The sequence below is a fragment of the Danio rerio genome, chromosome 18 (assembly GCF_049306965.1).
Source record: "Danio rerio strain Tuebingen ecotype United States chromosome 18, GRCz12tu, whole genome shotgun sequence".
NCBI classification, from domain to species: domain Eukaryota; kingdom Metazoa; phylum Chordata; class Actinopteri; order Cypriniformes; family Danionidae; genus Danio; species Danio rerio.
In genome coordinates, this window is record NC_133193.1 from 9885854 (window position 1) to 9910001 (window position 24148).

Consider the following 24148-nt stretch of genomic DNA (forward strand, 5'->3'; position numbering starts at 1 on the left):
CCATGTCTTGTTAAAAACAGCACTAAATGCCTGTCCGTCCTTCTCTGCTCTTCAAAACTAAATGATGCATGCAGATGGCTGATATTAAGTATTTTTGGAGATGTCTAGAAATCTGCACTGGAAGGATGTGATGCATCATCTTGGATGAGCTGCAAATTTCAAGAGTGTTTTAACAGGATTATCTAAAACTGTGAACAACTAAAATCTAAAATGTAAACAACATTCACTGTCATTGCACTGACCGAAAAATAAATGAAGAAGTAACAAAAAATTGACTGGCAACTAAACAGTATGCATGAAAAAAAAACTATATATATATATATATATATATATATATATATATATATATATATATATATATATATATATATATATATATATATATATATATATATATATATATATATATATATATATATATATATATAAAATTGTAAAGCATTAATTATCAATAATTGACATGATGATGATAATAATAATAATAATGATAATAATAATAATATTAATACATTATCACTTGCATTTAATGAATGCAAGTGATTTGAAATGACAAAATATAAATATTCTACATTTAATTTTAGATATAAATAAATATTTATATTAAAATTAATAGATATTTATATTTATTTTATATATTTATATGATATTAAGTAAATTTTTACATGTATATTATATATTTAAATTATATTAAGTAAATATTTTTATTTATATTATATATTTATATTATATTAAGTATAACTTATATATTTATGAAAACAATGTTATATGCATCTAATCTGTAGATAAATTTACATTAAAAAGTACAAAATAATAATCACAATTCACCCCAATTAGATTGTTATTATTTACTTGCATGCAACTGTATTATCTGTATGCGTATATGTATTAAAGCTGCAACTAAATTAAGTTATTAATAGTTATTTCACAGCCATATTTAATCAATTATTTTAATATAAGATAATTTGTTTATTACAATACTCTCTCTCTCTCTCTCTCTCTCTCTCTCTCTCTCTAGAAAAAAATAAATAAACAGAAAAGAGGAATGGTAACCACCGTGTTTTGGTATTTAAAACCAAATAATGTAAATCAAGAATCATTGTTAATTTTAATTATTATAAAATAATAAATGGCATTAAAGTTTTTGAAATTAATGTGTTAGTGTTGCGCTGTTGGATTGTGTGTTTTGTTATTATTGAAGAGTTGCATTTTACAAATGAATTGATTTGATTTGCAAAAGAATTGTTAAATATGTAATAGAAAAACTCTCTCTCTCCATGCATTACACACACAGAACGACAGGAATAGAGCAGAGAAGCTTTCTCTTCTAATCCCTGCTCAGCATTATTCATTCAGTAGCTGCTCTAGATTAGGAATATTAAAACCGCTTTCTATTTTTAGCGCACTGCAGAGTTACTAAGGGTTTGATGGCTCTTTTTGCTCTCATCTCATATTGCAGAAATCGAGGTACAGTACTTTATAGCTAAATTATGCCAATGCGATGGGGAATGGGGAAACTGATAAATCTGTCCCACCATGTGCACTGGTTCCTTCCTCACTCTCACACTAAGCCAAGCTATTACTCCCTGTGTAACCGTGACACTCTTAATACAACCAGAGAGTGGATAAAATGCCCAGGGGTACAGAACTAACACACACACAAACAAAAGTGTTTTCTCCAACACGGCAGGTCATTTTAGCAAATAGGTGAACATGTCACCATTCAAAACGTGGTAAATGGACCTGTCAGACTCTCAGTGTTTGGCTAAATGAGGTTATCCAATTTAGTAACGCAAACAAAATCTCTAAACGCCTTGGATAGTACAAAAGAGAGTGGCGACTGGGGGCTGCTGAGCAGGTCATGCTGAGAGGTTTTAATGGATTGAAATTTAAATCTACAGGGGAACATATATATTGCATTTATGAGTTAAAAAAAATGCAACTATTGGAAATAAGGTTGCAATTGTGAGCTAAAAGTCATACTGTAAGACGTATACACTGTAAACCCTAATAAGTTGAGACTACTCTATCAATTAAAGTGATTTAATTAATTGAGGTCTTTTAATTGAATTAACTTAAATGTTTAAGTACAGATTACTAAACTACTTTTTTTTTTTACTAGACTAAACTTTTATAATTTTCAGCTTTTATATTCTTCACTTACTCCCAGCACCGTTTATATTGAATTTGATATTTAGCCGCACCATGTTTGTGTTTCATAACATCTAATTTTTGCGAGGTGGGTCGTTAGCCCAATGCTTAACCCCCAACCTGGAGGACCAGGACATACACTACAGACAATTTAGCTTTGTATATCAATTAAGAAAAATGTATATGAGCATTTAAACATCTACTTTCTAACTTAACTTTTCTCTTTCGGCAGATGGGTTCAAGTGGTGCCTCTGTCCTGCTGCGTTTAAGCAAAATTCAGCATGCCAAGCAAAATGACCACCTTGTGTCATATAACATATATCGTCCAATCAGTGCAGTTGTCAAGGCAGAATTTCAAGCACAATCAATCATTTTAAACAGACACATTAGCCCCTTTCACACATACAGACCTTTCCGGAAAATTACCGAATAATTTTCCGGAAAGGTCTGTATGTGTAAACAGGCCTTTTTAAAAATACCGGTAAATTCGTTCTGGCTAATTTCCGGAAAGAGAAGTTGTTACTTTACCGGTTTATTGCCGGAATGCTGCGCTGTGTGAAGGCAAAAGGAAGACTGCCAGAAAGAGCGCGTACACGTCTAGAATGTGTTGACGTGAGACCTCTGCTTTAGCCAATCAGAACAGAGACGCATTCACGTCCACACGGTTTATGAGAATAAAAGCCTTTGAATATTTTCCCAGACACATTTAGCTGCTAGAAGTTAATCAGATAACGTTTATATGTTCATCTTAATGCCAACTGTGTAAATAATTATCAATAAGAAGTTTATGAGAAGCCGTTGTTTGTTTACCTTTAAGCTTTACGTGTGCCCGTGAAGCAGCCCGTGAGCACCAGCACACACACATATCATGTACATCTTAACATGCGAAAGTGTTTCTCTATATGTTTTCATCTGAGTTGTTCACAATACTGATCCATCCACAGAGTTTGTGACGTAGTCAAATGTTTACAAACACAAGCGCAGCCGTTTAGAGGTCATTTCTGGTTAATGATGTCAGAATTTACGCTATTTTGGAATGGATGTGTAAACGGTCTTTTCCGGAAAAATTCCGTAACGCCCTCGCCTGTGTGAACATCGCTTTTTTAAATCTACAGGTAAAGTCGTTCAGGAAGTTTTCCAGATATTAACCGGTATCACTATGATGAATCATTAAAAGATTATGAGTAAGTTAAGTAATGTCAAGTTATATTATCTGTAGTGATGACAACAGCGGGCTTTACAAAATTGTATTAACTGTATCTGCACAAAATGTAGTAAACAAAATTGTTAACAATTTAGGTTACAAACATAAAGATGTAACTGAGATATGAAGTCACTGTGTGAAATTATGACAAATGCAAGAAAGAAAAGCTGCATTTCTAACATCAAAAAATAGTAACACAAAAAAATGTTGCTAGTTTACACTACTTGTTTAAAATGAGCTAAAACAACACAATTTTTCAGATTTTTGGGGGAACAACTTCATTCAACATGTTCAATCCACTTAAATTTATTGACCTAATTGATTTGTGTTGGGACAACATAAATAAATTGTATGGATCCCAGTGTTTTTTTTTAAAGTTAATGGGGTCACACACCAGAAGCACTGCTCGGCGACGAGCCGCATAGCACCACGCAGAGCCATGCATTTTAGAATTCTAAACACAGGTTTCTCTATCAGGGTACACACATCGGTGCCGCAAGCCAGCAGCTGTCCGCAGCGCCCATCCACGACTCAGGACACTGTTCATATTTCTGCCACGACGAAGAGTGCCATCTGATTAGTTTAATTTTAAATAGCATGCGTATGTGCACGTCTGGTGTGGGATACTTTCAATACTGTCATGTGCACGTCGTCGCAGTGTCGAGCGGCGCATCCAGTGTGTGACGCCCTTTAAAGAAGTCATACTGTCACAACATTTTAAATTGTAGTTGCAAAAAACTGTATAATATAAAGTCATTTGTAAAAAGTAATAAGTAAGTTTACTTTTTGTCAAATATATATGTAATCATGACATAAATAAATCATCAAAAATTTAAAATGTAGGGTTTTGGCTTCAAAAACATTGGTAATTTAAAACTATTTGGTTAAGTAAGAGTCATGGGTGGGCGACGTAGTGGCTCAGTGGTTAGCACTGTCGCCTCACAGCACAGCAAGAAGGTCACTGCATGGTTCAAGCCCTGGCAAGGTCAGTAAGCATTTCTGTGTGGAGTTTGCATGTTCTCCCCATGATCGCATGGGATTCCTCGGGGTGCTCAGGTTTCTCCCACAGTCCAAACACATGTGCTATATATTTGTATAACTGAATTGCGTAAGCTAAATTGCAGTTGCAGCTGGAAAACATGCGGAAAACGCTACGTAAAACATATGTTGGATAAGTTGGCGGTTCATTACAATGTGGCGACCCCTGATGAATAAACAGACCTCACTGAAGGAAATTGAATGAATGAAAAAGTCAGGGGAAATAACGTTGCATCATTCCCCACTTTCACGCTGAACCAAGCTATTACTCCTTGTGTAACCGTGACTTTCCCATTACAACCAGAGAGTGGATAAAATGCCCAGGGGTACAGTACTAACACACACACACACACACACACACACACACACACACAGACACACAGACACACACACACACACACAGACACACACACACACACACACACACACACACACACACACACACACACACACACACACACACACACACACAGACACAGACACACACACACACACACACACACACACACACACACACACACAGACACACACCTGAGCAGGTCATTTTAGCAAATAGGTGAACATGCATGGTAATGCTTTACTGTGTGACATGACTGAAACAGTGCTTATACAGTAAATGGGTACTGTGTTTTTTAGGGCACTCACATTTGGATGGATTGCTTTTTAAAACTGTCGGTTGGGTTTAGGTAGGGTTGTGCAAACTTGTCCTGGAGGGCCGCTGTCCTACAGATTTTGGCTACCACTTGCTTGGCACACTGTCAAGGATGTTTCTAGACTGCCCAGTAAGAGCTTGATTAGCTAGGCCAGCTGTGTCTGATTGGGGTTGGAACTAAACTTTGCAGGACACTTGCCCTATAGGACCGAGTCTGGACGTCCCTGGGTTTAGGTAAGTGCGTGGGCGCTGGTCCATCAGTGCTTTTGAAAACACTATTGGTTGGGTCTAAGCAAGTAGGAGGGTCAGTCAGTCAGTCAGTCAATCAGTCAGTCAACAGCAGCCTCTGGTAGCTTTACGCGAGAACAGCAGGCGTGAATGGCACCTGTGAGAAAAATTTGAGATCACAAAAAGTGTACACAGCGGCCCCTGGTGGATTTACAAGAGAACGGCAGGTGCGAATGGCACTCGCGAAAAAACTTTGAGATCTCAAAAATCATACACAGCGTCCTCTGGTAGATTCGCGAAAACTGCTAAAAAGCGTCCCTCTTGCGACATATTTAGCGCTCTCCATTAATGTACATAATGGTAAACGTTCAGAATCAGCCTGGCTTGAAATTTTAGGTTTCGGCCCAGAATTTACATTTAGGCAGATCCCTAATAATTATACAAAGATTAAGTCAATCATGATGATTTTACTTCATATTGTGAAATGGATACATTCTATTTTAATAAAAAAAAAAAAAAAATATATATATATATATATATTTTTTTTTTTTTAATCGAAAAAACATATATAATAAGTTAAAAAAAAAAACATATCAGTGCACCACCAGTTTTTATAGAGATTTGGACCCGGAAACAGTACTACATATGTTAAAACTGAACAAGCAGATAGCACAAAAGATGGGGGCGGTGGTTTGAGTCTTTCAGAGATGTTTTAATGGAGTTCTGGAGCTCTGCCTCTGTTCTGGGACTGCAGGGGCTCTTCCAGACCCTGTTTACACTGCACCCTGTAATCTTAGCCCATGGCACTCTGTGTGTGTGTGTGTGTGTGTGTGTGTGTGTCTCAGATGGCGTCCGTTTCAGTCTGTGTGGCTGTTTTCCAGAGCCAGTTATCATAAATTACCATAATTACTGCAAAACCCCACCACACACACAGACACAGAAAAAACATATCCACACCAACGCTCTTCTCAGAGGTCTGAACCCGGTGTTAGACCTACTTTGGTATAAACGGAAGACAATTGGATGGAGAAAGAAAAGGTTTCGTAATAGTTGTCGTGGGAAAGGGTGAGGCTGAGAATGCAGGGAGAAACAAGAAGGAGAAAAAACACAAGCGCTGACAGCAATGATTTGTTCGCCATGTTGGAATAATTCACTTCACTGAAGCAAATTGATAACGCTTCTGGGGTTATTGAGTCTACAAATTATCAACAGCCACTTTAATTTTCCCTCATTAAAATAAAGCCCATTGCTGTTGTCAAGGGCTGCAGATTTTTTTGGAAAAACGGATGTGTTTGGGGAGAGAATATTTGAAGGCTCTTATCTCTATAATATACAAAAAAAAAAAAAAAACAGACTTAAAGAGCAGTTTTCTATTATTTTACAGCATTTAGTATTCAGTTATTTTGATAGTCACTAAATTACATTTTACTTTTTTTCAAACCATTTTAAACAGACAAGTATGTAAGATGTAAATTTACTAATTTATGATTCAGTGTAGATGAAATTCAACCCAGGCTCATTCTGAAAACGTACCATTATATACACTTCTGGAGAGCTTCAGGAGCTACGATTTTTACAGTTTTTGTTTTGGCGAATCCACCAGAGGCTGTTTTGTATTTATTTTTAGATCTTAAATTTCTCTCATGAGTGCCATTCGCGCCTGCTGTTCTTGTGTAAATCCACAAGAGGCCGCTGTCGACTGACTGACCGATGGACTGACCCACCCTAAACCCAACCAATAGCATTTTCAAAAGCACCGATTGACCCACCCACCCACTTCCCTAAATCCAACTGACAGTTTTAAAAGCAATCCAGAAAAAGAAAAGCCCTCGCCTTATTTTTACCACGTTTTCAGATTTTACCACATTCTCACCCTCTTATTTATTTGTTTATTTTATGGCTTCTGTTTTTGTCTTACCCGCTTTCTGAAACCGTTCTTTGCTGGACCGGAACCCGATCGTCAACTCCTCTCTGCGTCTTAAGTCTTTCAACATACATGGCGAGCTACTGGACAAACTGGTAGCAGCGGGAAAGTTGTCTATACAGAGGTTAGCTGTCAGCTTTCCACGGTAATACCGACAGCAGCCTCTAGTGCATACCGCCCCATAGCGTTCCCTTTAAAGATGAAATGCAGCCATATGTACCTCTGGTTACATAATTCCCAATCTCCAGAAATATATATAGGGCTACATTTTCAGAATGAGCCTGTGTTGCTGAAATTGGGAAACAGTATGTAGTCACGATTTAAGATATGAAGTCAGAAGTACAGGAAATAAAGCTGAATTTTTAAGACATTGGAATTATGGAAAATAACATTTGAATTGTTGCAATACAAGATGATGGTGTAAAATGCATTTATGTGGCATAAAAAGCAGCAATACAGTTACACATTTTAAATAATAATAACAAATCAAATAAGATAAAATGTCAAAAATCTTAAATTTAGGTACAGTAACTACAAGAAAACATGGAAGTGTTATTTTATGAAATTACATTTTTAACATGCAGATCTTACAATTAAATTTATTTATATTTTAACTTTTTACTTTTAAACTTTAGATTTATAGGGAAAGAAAGCTGAATTTATAAGATTTAAAAGAAAAAGTTCCAATTGTGAAAAAAGAAATCATATATTTATTCACTGATGACCTGATGACCTTCTCGGCCAATCACAGTCATTTCTGTTAAGCACCGGTGAACACTAGGGCAAATCAGCACTGTTGTGTTCAGCAGCACTTAAATGTTAATGGGAAATTGACGTTTTATAAATTTCAGTACTGAAATTCAGTATCTTGACAGGTCTAATATAGTAAAAGAATAAGTTCATTAACTTGAGTTTGATAAATGGCATCTAAAATGTGTGTTTGGGAAAGAAAATGTTAGCTAAATAGTGCCATTTACCTTAACTTAGCTGAAAATGAGCTTTGATATCCCTTTTTATTTTCACTTTCCATTCAATACGGACCTTTGGGTCACTTGGAAGCCAGTGAAATTATAAATTTGTGTCAATTTCTCTTTGCTGGTAAGATATACAGCCAGGTACACAACATCTTGTGTGACTCAGGCGATACTTCCGGGTTTCTTCCCACAGCAGCCTCGATTTTTTAACGGCGGCCACGTGAAATCAGTCTATTCTATACACTATACCACTATGGGGGAAATCGGAGCACCCGTATGAAACCAACTCCAACATGGGGAGAACATGCAAACTCCTCACAGAAAGGCCAAATGACCCAGCCGAGAATTGAACCAGCAACCTTCTTGCTATGAGATGACAGTGCTAACCACTGAGCCACCAACTCCGAGACACATTACTAAATTGCACACAATGGCAATTAAGTCTTTGCAGCCAACCCTATTTTCCTCGATATGGCTTTTTTAAATATCAAAGTGAGCAAAATATCAATCGTACACAATAGATGGGAGTCTCCCCTTCACCAGAACATGCCCTGAAAGACATTTTACACAAAACCTACCATTCAAAGCCCAAATTAATCACAACAGCGAGAGGGACTCAGTGTTTTGTCTCTGGTGGAAAGTTTGAATACTGTGCGAAAAGACTTTGTGAGGTGGAAACATGAAAGAACCTGCAGTTCTTGAGGCTGTAACATTGGGACAATGGTGTGTGTGTGAGGTGCATTTACAATAGAAATCAGTGAATACAGCGCGACACTGCCAAACGCACAAGACGAAGCCAAACAAACATTCACAATGGCCTTTAACGCTCATTCTTTATAGTGACCGGTTTCACCCTGTCCTCTCGTTGGCCGCTGTTACTCCTGGGAGATTCACATACACACTACAGTTTGTGTGTGCATGTGTGTGTGTGTGTGTGTGTGATAGAGGAGCAATAAAATGGAGTCATGGCTGGCTTTGCCCTTTAAACCACCCCACTGTTCCCATGGTGACTAGTGACAAACTACAGCCCATGCCCTCTGCCACCAGAACTACTGAATCATCAACAAATATATCCGCTGCGTAAAACATATGCTAGATAAGTTGGTGGTTCATTCCACTGTGGCGACCCCAGATTAATAAAGGGACTAAGCCGAAAAGAAAATGAATGAATGTGCTAATTATTTTATGAATTAATTAATATAGTATATGTGTTTGTGTGTGTGTGTGTGTGTGTACGTATTTTTGTGACATATCAGGACACAAATCTGTATAATGACATGGGTATGACACAGGTATTACAAAAAGGAGGTGAAATATGATGACATTGGTGACGTCCTCATTTCTCAAAATGCTTATAAATCCTACAGAATGAGTTTAATCAGAGAGTAAAGCTGCACACAGTCTCCTGTGATGGTTGGTTTTAGGGGTGGGATGGGGTGAGGGCAATATAATATACGGTTTGGACAGTATAAAATGAATGGAAACCTATGTAATGTCCCGACTTTTCACAAAAACAAATGTGTGTGTGTGTGCGTGCGTGCGTGCGTGCGTGTGTGTGTGGTATTTGGTATACTTTAGAAAATACACTCAAGTATAAAAATGATACTCAATCGGGTCAGAAATGTGGACAAACACCACTTATGGGTTATGACTTCAATTTCAAATAAGAAAACATTGACTATTGTGCATATTATATCAAATATTTATTTAATATATGTATATTTAATGTATGTGTGAGAGTATATGAAATCTAAATGACATTATTATTAGAAGAATGACATTATATTAGAAGGATTGTATTTTAGTTTATTTTAGTTTATTTTTTAGTTGTATTTTAGTTTATACAACAGTTCTGTCTGGTTCTCGAAACTGATTGGCTGATAGCCCTGCGATATTCTGCAATATCAGAACTCCTACAGCCTCTTTACCCTTTGTGTATTACTCCGCCCACATACAGCCAGCAAAAAGCAGACACTACAGATCTAACGTTTAAAAGATGCTTTTAACTGTTTTAACAGCTGTTTAACTGTCAGCTTATGATTTGAATCCAATGCGGAAAAAAGTAGTTCCTCATACAAAAGGGTTTTTGAGACTCCCCATGTTTGATTTTGTTTTTATATTCACAATTATGCCGTCAAACTGTTGTATAAACGCAATATCACACTCGTAGCAGTGCGATATGGCTGTATATCGGCACTGGTGGGGGCACTAAGGCACAACGCACGCCTCCCACCAGTGCCGATATACAGCCATATTGCACTGCTACTCGTGTGATATCGCTCAAATATACAATGGTACATACTGATGCACTCTAAGAAATAAAGACAAACAGAACAAGAAACAAAGATATGAGAGCTGTCACTGGGGCAGCACATTTATACTTTTTAATATGTACACTCTAGGTCTTATTTTGCAATGATAAAGTACCTTTATTTTTGAGAGCTTGTGCTCTTGATTTAAAAAGAATTATGTAGACTATATATCAAACTAATTCAGACTTAAAAAGAAAAAAAAAACTTTAAAACTACACAAACTTACATTTGGACAGAGTGCATATCTAACACACAAACTCGTATTTACATCAGAGACAATTACATCACACTCTTACATAAAGTGTTTTTAATTTGGGACAGTTTCCATTTCTGGGAAAATAACCTTCATTATTTCCTCCTCAGAGACCTACCAACAGAACGCTGCATGCACTTTCACCAAAATCAGCGTTTAATGTGACAGACTGTTCACAAACTTCTCTTTCTTTGTGTGGAACAAAATTAATCTTTTCCGAAAATAACATCAGAGGCATTGTTGAAATATCTTACGTCAAGAGATTAAAATAAAAGGATTATAAACCAGTTGGGTAAAAATAATCAGAGCTTTGTTCTTCGACTTCCTGGAGGCATTGCAGGCTTCAGATGAGAGACCCACACATGCTGCTCGCTCTCACTGACTGTTATTATCAAAGCCATTAAACTGAGATATAAGGAAAGACACGCTGATGTTTTTTGAAACATTGGTTGTCTTTCATTTACACACACACACAAACAACTAGAGTAAGAGTCCACCCTCAAGTCCTTCAGTGAATATCGATGGGGCTTTTCTACTTATATTATCATCCATCAACCAGCTAAAAATCAGTAACAGCCACATTAACTTCAAGTGCATAATCAATCATCGCCTGAGAGTCATGGCTTTGTTTTTCAGTCATGATCTTAATCGAGAACTGGCAACCAATTGCAGATGCCAAACAACCAGACAGAACTTAGCAAGTCTGAAGCATCTGTCAAGCCTGCGGTGTGTCACTCAGGTGAGATGATTGAATTATTTACAGCCGTGAAAGTTCAGCATGAACTTTTTCATCAGCCTCATCATTTTCATCACCCCTTGAAGTCGCCGATGAAACACGTTTGACCAGAAGCCAAGCTATGATGGAGGGAACGCCTCGAAGCCTAAAGGGAAAGTTCAGCCGAGATGAAAACTCATCATTTGCTAAACTCTATATCATAGCAAAGTGGTCTGTGTCACAAAAGAAGACGCTTTGAAGAATGTTTTGCTTTTGTATCATTTATGGACAATCTTCTGGTTTGAATGCACATCATAAAGGTTTAGATCAAGGTTTATAATTATTATAAATAATTAATTAAACACACATAATAAATAATATACGGATCATTTTAAGTTTGGTGAACATTCCAACTAAACAAACTTATAATAATGTTTTCTAAATGTTGCTTTGGAGGAACCATTTCAGTAATCAGTTCTTAATAATAACATTTTAAACATTTCCCATTTTTTTACACTGTAAAAGTTTAATGGATGGTAAAAGTTCTTCTTGGACAATAAAAGACATTTCCATTGAATAGTTATAGGAACCATTAATACTTTTCAGTCATTCATTCATTTTGTTTTCGGCTTAGTCCCTTTATTAATCAGGAGCCACTACAGTGGAATAAACCCCAACTTATCCAGCACATGTTTTACGCAGCAGATGCCCTTCCAGCCGCAACTCAACACTGGGAAACACCAATACACTCTTACATTCACACACATACACTACGGCCATTTTAGTTTATTCAATTCACCTATAGCGCATGTCTTTGCACTGTAGGGGAAACCAGAGGAAACCCATGCCAACACGAGGAGAACACAACTCCACACAGAAATGCCAACTGACCCAGTTGGGGCTCGAACCAGCAACCTTCTTGCTATGAGGTGATCATGCTACTCACTGCACCATCATGACGCCCTAATACTTTCCCAATAAATCTGTTTGCACCACCAGTAGGAACTCGAAAGTGATGTGAGCTGGCCGACGGCAACATCAAGCATGGGATTCAACAACAAGAGGATGAAGGACGCTCTGATCAGAACTGTTGTTAGGGGTTTCTAGAGACATGTAGGTTTTGCAATTTATAGACCAAAAATGATGGCTAGGAGACAACTTGTAGTTCATACCATAAAGGCTGAGAAAAAAAACACAAACACAGATTATATCAGCCAATATCTTTAAACAAAGTTTCAGCAGAGGGTTTTCAATGCCATAGAAGAGACCTTTTTAATTAGTAAAGAATCTTTACTAAACTTTATTAAAGAACTTTTACTTAAAAGAACAGCAGTAATAGGAACTATTAGTGGAATATTTTAGCCAAAAAAAAAAACGAACCCAAATTCGATTGCCCCCCCCCCCCCCCCCCCACACACACTTGTGACCATCTCGTTTGTTCTTTTTTCCTTCTGAACCCGGTCCGATTTCGTCATCAAGCTGCTGTTTTGTGTACAGCTGTTGCTAAGTGACGGACACAAAAACAAAGCGCCAAAATGGAGACGTCCGCACATCACTGTCATTTTGCTTTTATTGAATCTTTTGGATTTGTACTTAAAACCAAAATACAGAGAGCCACGTCTAACTGCCTCAAAAAACACAAAACAAACAAACAAAAAACATTAAAAATGTTCAGAACATCACGAGATATGCAAAGTCGTTTTTAGTGGAGACAAGCAAACATTATCACTGTTTGCACTGGGTCAGTCCTGCTTGTAGATGGTAGTGGTAGATGATAGAGTTCATGTGTCCTTTGAATACATGTTTCAAAAATGTATGGCTGAGTTTTTATTATATAATATTTATTCTGTTGGTTTTGAATCTTGCACCTAACAAATATCCTTATTTAGAAAAAAAAAAAAAAAACCAGAATGGAACCCCAGAATGGGTTCCTTAATTGGACAGTTTATCCAAAATGAATATTGACTCTCCCTCAAGTGGTTCCAAACCTTTATAAGTTTCTTTCTTGTGTTGAACACAAAATTAGATATTTTGAAGACAGCTGAAAACCTGTAACTATTGACTTCCATAGTTGGAACAAAAATGGTTGCAACCATGATTCCAATAAAAACGGAAGCCAGTGGTTTCAGCTTTCTTCAAAATAACTCATGTGTGTTCAACACAAGAAAGAAAGTCAAACAGGTTCTGAAAAAGTGAAGGCTGTAAATGATGAGTGCATTTTCATTTTTGGATGAACTATCACATTAAAGCCAGTACTGCAAAAAACAGTTGGACTATAGACTTAAAGTTGAACTGCTTTAAAGAGCACAGAGCAGAAAGAAAGGGATAAAGCGAGAAAAAAACTGAATTTGACTTACAAACACGTCCATTAGCATGTGCTCCAGAGTTGTTTCCAGGTCATCAAGTCTTGCAGCCAGTGTCATGATGGTAAATACAGTCAAACCAAATCAACTTTAAACACAAGAATGTTTACCAAAAATGCTACAAGTATTTTCCAAGACTCTGAGCTTCCAACTTCTATAATAAAATCCCAATCCTTGTTCCAGAAGGCACACATGGATTGCAGTGGACCACACCAAACACAACATCCCTTGGCATTGCGCCTAAAAGATCCATCCCAGTCCAGAGTCTCTAACAATACATCCAAAACAATTTCTCTACCTACACTCCACCTAAAAGACCTGTCCAAATTTGGCTTAATTGCTTATGCCAAGCACATGCGCCTGTCCTGCACATCCTCCAGCTCTCTCCCACACTGGACACCCCTGAGACTGTCCAGCTCACTTCACATGGGACAAAACTTCATTACCGAGGATGACCAAACTTGTGTGTGTGCGGGACAGTGTGTCCGCCTCTTCCTGGAGGCAGTGGACCCACAGTAGACCCCATTGTGCACTGGGACCCATGAGGATGAGGAAGACCCGCGAGTGTGTCTGTGTCTAATACCCGTCTCATTCACACAGGCCCTTCAGATCAATGCTTCTTTGTGTTGGCCATTAACGAAGGGCCAAGAATGTCTCTGGCCACAAAACGAGGCGACTTATGTAAGCGATGGAGAGTTTTACTGCTGTTTACGTCTCATGCAGTGCAGATTAGTCTTCTCGATATGAAGTGGATCGTATTAATGTGCGTGTGGCGAGACAAAGAGTCGCAAGGGTGTAACTACGAAAAGCAGGACGTGACTATTTTGAGCCACAGTATAAAGTGTAGCATGAAAACTCACGCACGTTTGCAGATGCTAACAGATGTTGGCTAATCAAACAGGCTTAATCCTGTGAGCAGTTGCGCTCACGCTGAGTTACTGGAGCTCACCTGGTGGAAACGCAGAGCTTCCAGAGGCTGGCGAGGCCATATGCTGAATCAATGATCAAACACCAAATATGCATTCATGCATGCTGCACGCTGTCAGAACTTCATTTAAACTATCTTCTGCATAATGCAAAATGATTTGAGGTTTTAGAGCTTCTTTTATGGAGGTAAACACCACAGAAACACATTTCCTCAAACATCACAATAACATGAAATCATATTGACTGGTTTTTACACTTCAGAGGCATGTTAACATCTGCAAAGTCTTAAAAATCCACATACTGACACATACATATAAACTCACCGGCCACTTTATTAGGTACAACTGCTTGTTAATGCAAATTTCTAATCAGCCAATCACATGGCAGAAACTCAATGCATTTAGGCATGTAGACATGGTCAAGACGATCTACTGCAGATGAACCCGAGCATCAGAATAGGGAACAAAGGTGATTTAAGTGACTTTGAACATGGCTTGGTTGTTGGTGTCAGACGGACTGGTCTGAGTATTTCAGAAACTGCTGATCTACCGGAATTTTCACGCACAACCATCTCTGCCACTCCTGTTAGTTAAGAACAGGAAACTGAGACTACAATTGGCACAGGTTGACCAAAATTGGACAATAGAAGATTGGAAAAACTTTGCCTGGTCTGATGAGTCTCGATTTCTGCTGCAACATTCTGATGGTAGAGTCAGAAATTGGTGTCAACAACATGAAAGCATTGATCCATCCTGCCTTGTATCAATGGTTCAGGCTGCTGGTGGTGGTGTAATGGTGTGGGGGATCTTTTTTGTGCCCATTAGTACCAATTGAGCATTATGTCAACACCACTTGTGTATTGTTGCTGATCATGTCCACCCCTTTATGACCACAGTGTACCCATCTTCTGATGGCTACTTCCAGCAGGATAACGCACCATGTCATAAAGTGTAAATCATCTCAGACTGGTGTCTTGAACATGACAATGAGTTCACTGTACTTGAATGGCCTCCAAATTCACCAGATCTCAATTTAATAAAGCACCTTTGGGATGTGGTGGAACTGGAGATTCACATTATGGATGTGCAGCCGACAAATCTGCAGCAACTGCGTGATGCTATCAAGTCAATATGAACCAAAATCTCTGAGGAATATTTCCAGTAACTTGTTAAATCTTTGCCATGGAGGATTAAGGCAGCTTTAAAGGAAAAGAGGTGTACCTAATAAATTGGCCGGTGAGTGTCTATACATACATAAAACGCTGTTTTTAATAAAGTAGTTTAGTTTAGTTTTATTTTAATTTATTTTAGTTTTATTCAAAAAATTAAATAATGTGGTCAAAACTGACAGTAAAGATGTTTATGCTGTTATAAAAGACTTATTTTTTTTATATAAAAAAATTTCCGGGTTGGGCCAGTTGGCATTGTGGAGTTTGCATGTTCTCCACATGTTCATGTGGGTGTCCTCTGGGTGCTCCGGTTTCCCCCAGAATAAAAAAAACCTGCGCTACAGGTGAATTGGATGAACTTAATTAGCCGTAGTGTATGAGTGTGTGTGAATGCGAGTGTGTATCAGTGTTTCCCAGGACTGTGTTACGACTGGAAGGGCATTCGCTGCGTAAAACATATGCCGGAATAGTTGGCGGGAAAGGAAAATGAATGAATGAATATATAAAACAAAAAGTAATAACATGACTGTGTTTTTCAAAACATTCCAAGTTCAAACTTCTGAACACATCCATGTCAATACACTTTTAATCATGGACGAAGGCCTTGCAGAGCAATCCCATTATGAGAGACACAGCCAGCAGTAGATTAAACTACTGATCTCTGCTCAGGACAGATGGAGTGTGTGCTGCGATTGCATCTGTGACTGCAAGGTGCTACTGATGCACTTTCATATCCCTGAAATGCCCTCAGCGTCATTATAAACTTCAATAAACACCAGTGTAGTAAACTCACACTGCACAAATGTCCAAGACAAAGGATGAAAGAACTGATGCAGCATTGATCAATGTCTTCAATGAAGACGATAGTTTCACACACACATTATTAGGGCAAAGATAGAGCAGTCAACATTTGAAGTGGATCATCACCTTTCATAAAAATAGTCCTTAAACTATTAAGCAACACCCATTCTTGTCTTACGATAATTTTGAAACACTTTTTTTTAAATGTTGGCCACTGTATACCTCAAGAAAACCCAACAACAGATGTCATTTAGAACAAAAGAAGGTTAAAATTAAGTTTGAAACACTTTCTGGAAAAGAAAAAAAAACTGCTGGTCTTGCTAGTAAACTAACGTTATTCAAACCACACTGAACTGCACACACACTGAACTGAACTAAACTGAACTTCAACTCTGAAAACTGAACTGACACAGTTTCATTTTATTAGAACTACTATTTACCACAATCAACACATTCTACATTGTAAAAGTGCTATGGAAATAAAGATGAATTAAACTGAATTAAACACCTTTTATTTCCTGCTGCTCTATTGTGATTCTACAATGCAGAAGTAAGCTTTTTTTTTTGTTTGATTGTTTTAGAACGTCCAATTAATTTGCCTATGGGGAAATGACTAGGAATAATAAGGTCAATACATATTATTATATCTACTACTACTGGGTAAGGGTTTGTTCTAAACCACATATCAATACATTGAAACCCACATACACTCGGAAATCCCTGGACACCACCCAAAACACATGAGCACAGGGGTGGAGAATTTTGCATGGGCAAACACCCTTTTATTTTTGCATAAGAAAGCATTGCTTGAAATCACAACGTCCTTCATTGAAAAGATACATTGCCATTTTAAAAAATATTATATTAATAAAATGTAATATTTATATACTTGAAAACTTGGTATAATTACATTTCTTCCAAATTACAAATAAAAATGGTCATATAAAGATGTTAATCGCCCAGAAAATGACAATTATTGGTCATAATAATTATATATATTTTATCTGCTGTGATTGTAAACTGTTTTTTTTTTCATTAAATATGGATTTCTTAACTTTTCTAAAGTAAAAACACTAGTACTCTAATGTGTAAAAATAAATATAAATATATCTGATAACATGAAACCAAGGCAAACATGGTTAGTACGTGTAACGAAAAGCCTTTTTTTTATAAAATACATTTCATTTCTAATTTGAATTTTTTTTACCAGTAACTAAGTCTATATATAAACAGACAAACATCAAAATGTCTTTATTACATGATAATTATATAATTATGACATTTGACTAAATTTTAGGATGAAAGTGAAACTGTAAGCTTACGTTATAACACAGATATTTAAATGAGCAACATTTCAATGAAACAGCTTTTGTTAGGCAAATCAAAGTCCTCACTGCCACCAGTTTAAATTATTTGGTCCAAAACTGATATATTTAAGCCAATTTGAAAGGGGTGTCCCGATATAGCATTTTTAACCAATACCGATAACCGATAACTCTTCATACTCTAACTTTAATATATAAATGCAAAGCGAAATGCAAATACATTAAGTGGACAACTGATTTTACTTTAAAAGCTTTAGAAAACTTTGAACCAACCTTTAAACTCTGTTTATCAACTATTCGTATCTGCGGTCAACTTTCTTTTATTTAATTAGTGTCAACTGCCTGTTAAAAAAGCATAAATAAAGAAACCAAGTCACTAAACATGAACCAAAATTAAAATACCCGTATAATAATAGAACCGCTACTTGCAGCAAGCATGTGAAGTAGTTTAACCAGTGGAAAAATACATAATTTATGGGCGTAAAGATATCAGCCACACTATGTTATCAGACAGATAATGGTAATAATAAAAATGGCATTTATCAACGCATTTGAATATGGCCTCCACTATCAAGCATCCATTAATTGTGCATTGATACTAATCAAAGACAAAATGAAGTAATATTACACCAATACAATGCTTTCTTACCATAAATTGTGTAAGATGAAATTGTGTAAGATGAAACTGAAACTGCACTGCTTATTTGTGTTATAAAATAAGCTTGAATAAGGTGAGGTGTCCAAACTCGTGCTATCTAGCTATGCAACCACCTGTCCACTTGATCCCATTCCCTCTCATCTCTTGCAAGCCATCTCTCCTGCAGTCATACCAACACTGACTCACATAATTAACACATCTCTTGACTCTGGTTTATTCCCCACTTCATTTAAGCAGGCTAGGATAACCCCACTGCTAAAGAAACCCAACCTGGGCCATACGCTACTTGAAAACTACAGACCAGTATCCCTGCTTCCATTCATGGCCAAGATTCTGGAGAAAGTAGAGTTCAATCAAGTCCTGGACTTTCTCACTCAAAACAATCTCATGGACAACAAGCAATCCAGCTTTAAGAAAGGCCACTCAACGGAGACTGCCCTGCTCTCGGTCGTGGAGGATCTCAGACTGGCTAAAGCAGACTCTAAATCATCAGTCCTCATTTTGCTGGACTTGTCAGCTGCTTTTGACACTGTCAACCACCAAATCCTGCTATCTACGTTCAAGTCACTGGGCGTTGCGGGCACTGTTATACAATGGTTCAGATCTTACCTCTCTGACAGGTCGTTCAGGGTGTCTTGGAGGGGAGAGGTGTCCAACCTACAGCATCTAAACACTGGGGTACCTCAAGGCTCTGTTCTTGGGCCACTTCTCTTCTTTATCTACACGTCATTCCTAGGACCAGTCATCCAGAGACATGGCTTCTCCTACCACTGCTATGCTGATGATACCCAGCTATACCTCTCTTTTCATCCTGATGATCCCTCAGTTCCAGCTCGTATCTCAGCCTGCCTGTTGGATATTTCACACTGGATGAAAGATCATCATCTTCAGCTGAACCTCGCAAAAACGAAAATGCTTGTAGTTTCTGCCAACCTGACTCTACACCATAACTTTTCAATCCAGATGGATGGGGCAACCATTACTGCATCCAAAATGGTGAAAAGCCTTGGAGTAACGATTGATGACCAACTAAACTTCTCTGACCACATTTCTAGAACTGCTCGATCGTGCAGATTCGCACTCTATAACATCAGAATGATCCGACCCTTCTTATCTGAACATGCAGCTCAACTCCTTGTTCAAGCTCTTGTTCTCTCCAAACTGGATTACTGCAACTCTCTACTAGCGGGGCTTCCAGCTAACTCTATCAAGCCTCTTCAACTGCTCCAGAATGCAGCAGTACGAGTGGTCTTCAATGAACCTAAACGAGCACATGTTACTCCGCTGCTAGTACATTTGCACTGGCTGCCAGTTGCTGCTTGCATCAAATTCAAAGCTCTGATGTTTGCCAACAAAGTGACTTCTGGCCTTGCTCCTTCTTATCTGCTCTCACTTCTGTAGATCTATGTGTCCTCCAGAAACTTGCGTTCTGTGAATGAACGTCGCCTCGTGGTTCCATCCCAAAGAGGGAAGAAATCACTTTCGCGAACGCTCACGCTCAATCTGCCCAGTTGGTGGAATGAACTCCCTAACTGCATCAGAACAGCAGAGTCACTCGCTATTTTCAAGAAACGCCTTAAAACTCAACTATTTAGTCTCCACTTCACTTCCTAATCTGCAATTGCCTCTCAGGATATCACACTAACTGTACCAGAAAAAAAAAAAAAAAGTACTAATACTTTCCTTCTTAGACTTTACAGACCTGAAACTTGCCTATAGCACTTATTCATTGTTGCTCTTATAGTTGTGTAAGTTATTAAGTCATTAATGTAAATGAATAATAAACGGTGTATATATACACACACACACACACACACACACACACACACACACACACACATATATATATATATGTATATATGTGTGTGTGTGTGTGTGTATAAATATATATACCATTTATTATTCAAGCTTATTTTATAACACAAATAATTCAAATGGGCAACATATCATTGAATCTGCTTTTCTAGGGCAAAGCAAAGAACTTACTGTAACCAGTTTAAATTACTTGGTCCAATACTAATATATTTAAGCCAATTTGCAAGGGGTGTACCGATATAGCATTTTTAACCGATACGGATAACTAGGCCCACACGGAATCTGCGCACGCAGAATTTCCGCAGATTTCTGCAGTTTTTTAGCCCATTATAAATTCTGTTTATTTACTTGAGTAAATGTGTAAATCGGAATTTATTCAGTTTTTTTTCAGTAATTTATTACTTTTTATTTAATATATTAAAGTGTAAGTTATGATACTCCGCTGGATACTCCCAAAATAATTCCGCAGATTTTTAACAAAATTCTCCACAGAAATAGCAAAAAACGGCCGCAGATTCCGTCTGGCCCTACCAATAACCAATAACTCTTCATACTCTAACTCTAATATATATATATGCAAAAGCAAAATGCAAATACATTAAGTGAACAACTGATTTTACTTTAAAAACTTCAGAAAACTTTGAACTAATCTCTGAACTGTTAATCAACTATTCTAATCTGCAATCCACTTTATTTTATTAATTAATATCATTTGCCTGCCAAGAAAAAGCTAAAATAAAGCTTAAAGATATTGGCCTAATTATTTTATCAGACCGATAATGATAACATTAAAAATGCCATTTATCAGCCGATATGAACAAGGCCTACAATATCAAGCATCCCTAAACTGTGCATTGATACTAATCAAAAATAAAATGCTTTCTTACCATGAATTGGAACATGGCGAACTTTAGTTTTTAGTCCTGGAAGACGCTCCTCTTCCCTGCCGCATGAATAATTTCGTTCTCCACTGAGAGTGACTTAAAGTTCCTGCTGTTCATGTTCAATGTCACAGCCAACGTCCTTACCAGAGCACCTTTTCTGATTAAACGCAGCCGTCTGTCAGATATCCAAAGCACTCTGACCTTGCGCTGACTCTCCAAATCCATTCCAGCAAATTAATTCCTGCAACTTGGTCTCGTTTCTGGTTCAGGAACAGCATTTCTCAGCCAGGCGCTTCAGTGTACATGCAAACATGATCGTGAAGCCACTATCAAACACTTTTCTAGGCTTTACACACACACACACAAGAGAAAGACTGATCCATCTTAGTCCTGACCTAAAGCTTCTTTCCAGCTTTCCTTAACTGACAAACATCACTCTCCTAATCCACTATAGCACTGCTGTTAACAGATAGGCTTATTGATTGTTAACCTATGCAACTAACAACAGCTAAAGTCCATGTGAAATCAAATAGTTTATTTTTATAGCTCGCTTTGTTATTCTTCAGTTGAATAATTAATTAGTGCAAGTTAATCTACTGGATTGTTTTGGTAATCTTAAATAAAAGTCTTACAAACTGGATATCTGCAGTCTATGAATTCAGAACACAACAAATTTGAAGTTTGAAAATACATCTATAAAAAATTTAGCCTTGTAAAATTGAGTTGTCTTAAATTTCAGATGTTCAATATTCAAGTTATGAAATTCAAATTAAGAAATTCAGATTAAAAAAATTGTAATAAAACTTCAGATTTATTAAATTAAAATTGTCAAGAATTCAAATGAACACAATTCAAATTCCAATTGTTTTGGCATATTATCATTAGCTCCTTAGAGAGGCGGCTTCCATAGCAACTGTCAATCAATATTCTTAAGCACGCCCCCTTACTGTTAATTTGGTATGAGGGAATGATGCGCAAAAGAAAGTTCCGCCCCTTCCTCAATATTTCATTTATGTCTATCAACATACTGAAACAAAAGTCTCTGCAACCAAAATGGATTGTTTTGGTAATAAAAGTCTGAATGTTTGCTACTTTTTTTGGAGTGGCAGCTTCCACAACAACTGTCCATCAATACTCTTAACCACACCCCTTTTACTGTTAGTTTGCTATGAGGGAATGATGTGCAAAAGAAAGCTCCGCTCCCTACTCAATATTCAGTTTCTGTACAACAATATGCTAAAATAAAAGTTTCCGCAACAAAAATAAATTGTTTGGGTAATCTTAAATAAAAGTCAGATCGTTTGCTTCTTTCTTTGGAGTGGCGGCTTTTATAGCAAATGTCAATCAATATTTTTTAACAAAGCCCTCTTACTCTTAGTTTGCTATGAGTAAGTGATGCACAAAAGAAAGCTCCGCCCCTACTCAATATTCCGTTTCTGTTGGAAGTACATCAACATACTGAATTAAAATTCTCTGCAACAAAAATGAATTGTTTTGGTAATCTTAAATAAGTCTGACCATTTTCTTACATCTTTGGAGTGGCGGCTTTCATAGCAACTGTCAATCAATAGTCTTAACCACACTCCCCTTACTGTTAGTTTGCTATGAGGGAATGATGCATAAAAGAAAGCTCCGCCCCCTACTCAATATTGCATTTCTACACATCAAAATACTGAAGGAAAATTCTCTGCAACAAAATGGATTGTTTTGGTGATAAAAGTCGGACCATTTGCTTCCGTCGTTGGAGTGGCAGCTTCCACAGAACTGTTAATCAATATTCAAACACGCCCCACTTATGGTTAGTTTGCTGTGAGAGAATGATATGCAAATGAAAGCGTCGCCCCCTACTCAATTTCCATTTTTTGTAGGAAGTAAATCAACATACTGAAATAAAGTTCTCTGCAATAAAATTTGTTTTAATAATCTTAAATAAATGTCTGACCATTTGCTTCCATCTCTGGAGGGGTGACTTCCATAGCAAATGTGTTTGAATATTCTTAATCAAGCCCCTTTTACTGTTAGTTTGCTATGAGAGAATGATGTGCAAATGAAAGCTCCGCCCCCTACTCAATATTCCATTTCTGTTGGAATTACATCAACATACTGGAATAAAAGTCTGGTTCACGCAAGACCTTCTTGTTTTTATGCAGATCCATACATCTAAACAGTAATTCCGATCAGATTGGAACCTGTGTCCATAACAAATGTAATAATACTCACTAAGCCTTCAATCCATCCAACAGCATGTTTTAAATCCCCGTCCAACAAATGATCATGAACACGATCAGCCTGACATTAATGCACAAACACATGCTCGCCCACTGACATCAGGAGTAAAGATGACCAAAATACGCTCACACATCAGTTGCGCTTGCTTTATTTTCTTCATCTGTTTAGCGTCTGTCCTGCACTGTGAGTGAGGTGCGGCATTATTTACACTGGCACAAACACAGACAATTTAAACATTTTGTCAACAAAGATCTCAGTGTTTGCACTGACAACTTCAAGAAAGTGAAACTAAGCCAGAAGAGAATGAACATTTGTGAAGATACTGTAGTAATGTTTTCATGATGCATCTGATGCTTTGTTTTTGCAACACTGAAAAATGATTACTTTAGTATCAATTAATGTCTATTTTATATATATATATATATATATATATATATATATATATATATATATATATATATATATATATATATATATATATATATATATATATATATATATATATATATGCACACACACACAAACACTTA

At 37.1% G+C, this 24148-nt stretch overlaps 1 protein-coding gene across 8 annotated transcripts in view; it reads right to left on the bottom strand.

Annotated features, from left to right (window-relative positions):
• frmd4a (FERM domain containing 4A) overlaps positions 1-24148 on the bottom strand; it is a 291695-nt gene that overhangs the window by 164116 nt on the left and 103431 nt on the right. For 2 of the 8 annotated variants that reach the window (XM_073929256.1, XM_009293450.4), the window contains exon 1: positions 13806-14205. The exons of 4 other annotated variants lie outside the window; for them this stretch is intronic. In XM_073929256.1, coding sequence (XP_073785357.1) covers positions 13806-13871 — 66 coding nt within the window. In that variant the 5' untranslated portion in view covers positions 13872-14205. Of the gene's footprint in view, positions 1-11494; positions 11615-13805; positions 14206-21392; positions 21787-24148 lie in introns of those variants that run through there. 2 more of the 8 variants (XM_068214798.2, XM_068214799.2) reach the window with 2 other exon arrangements.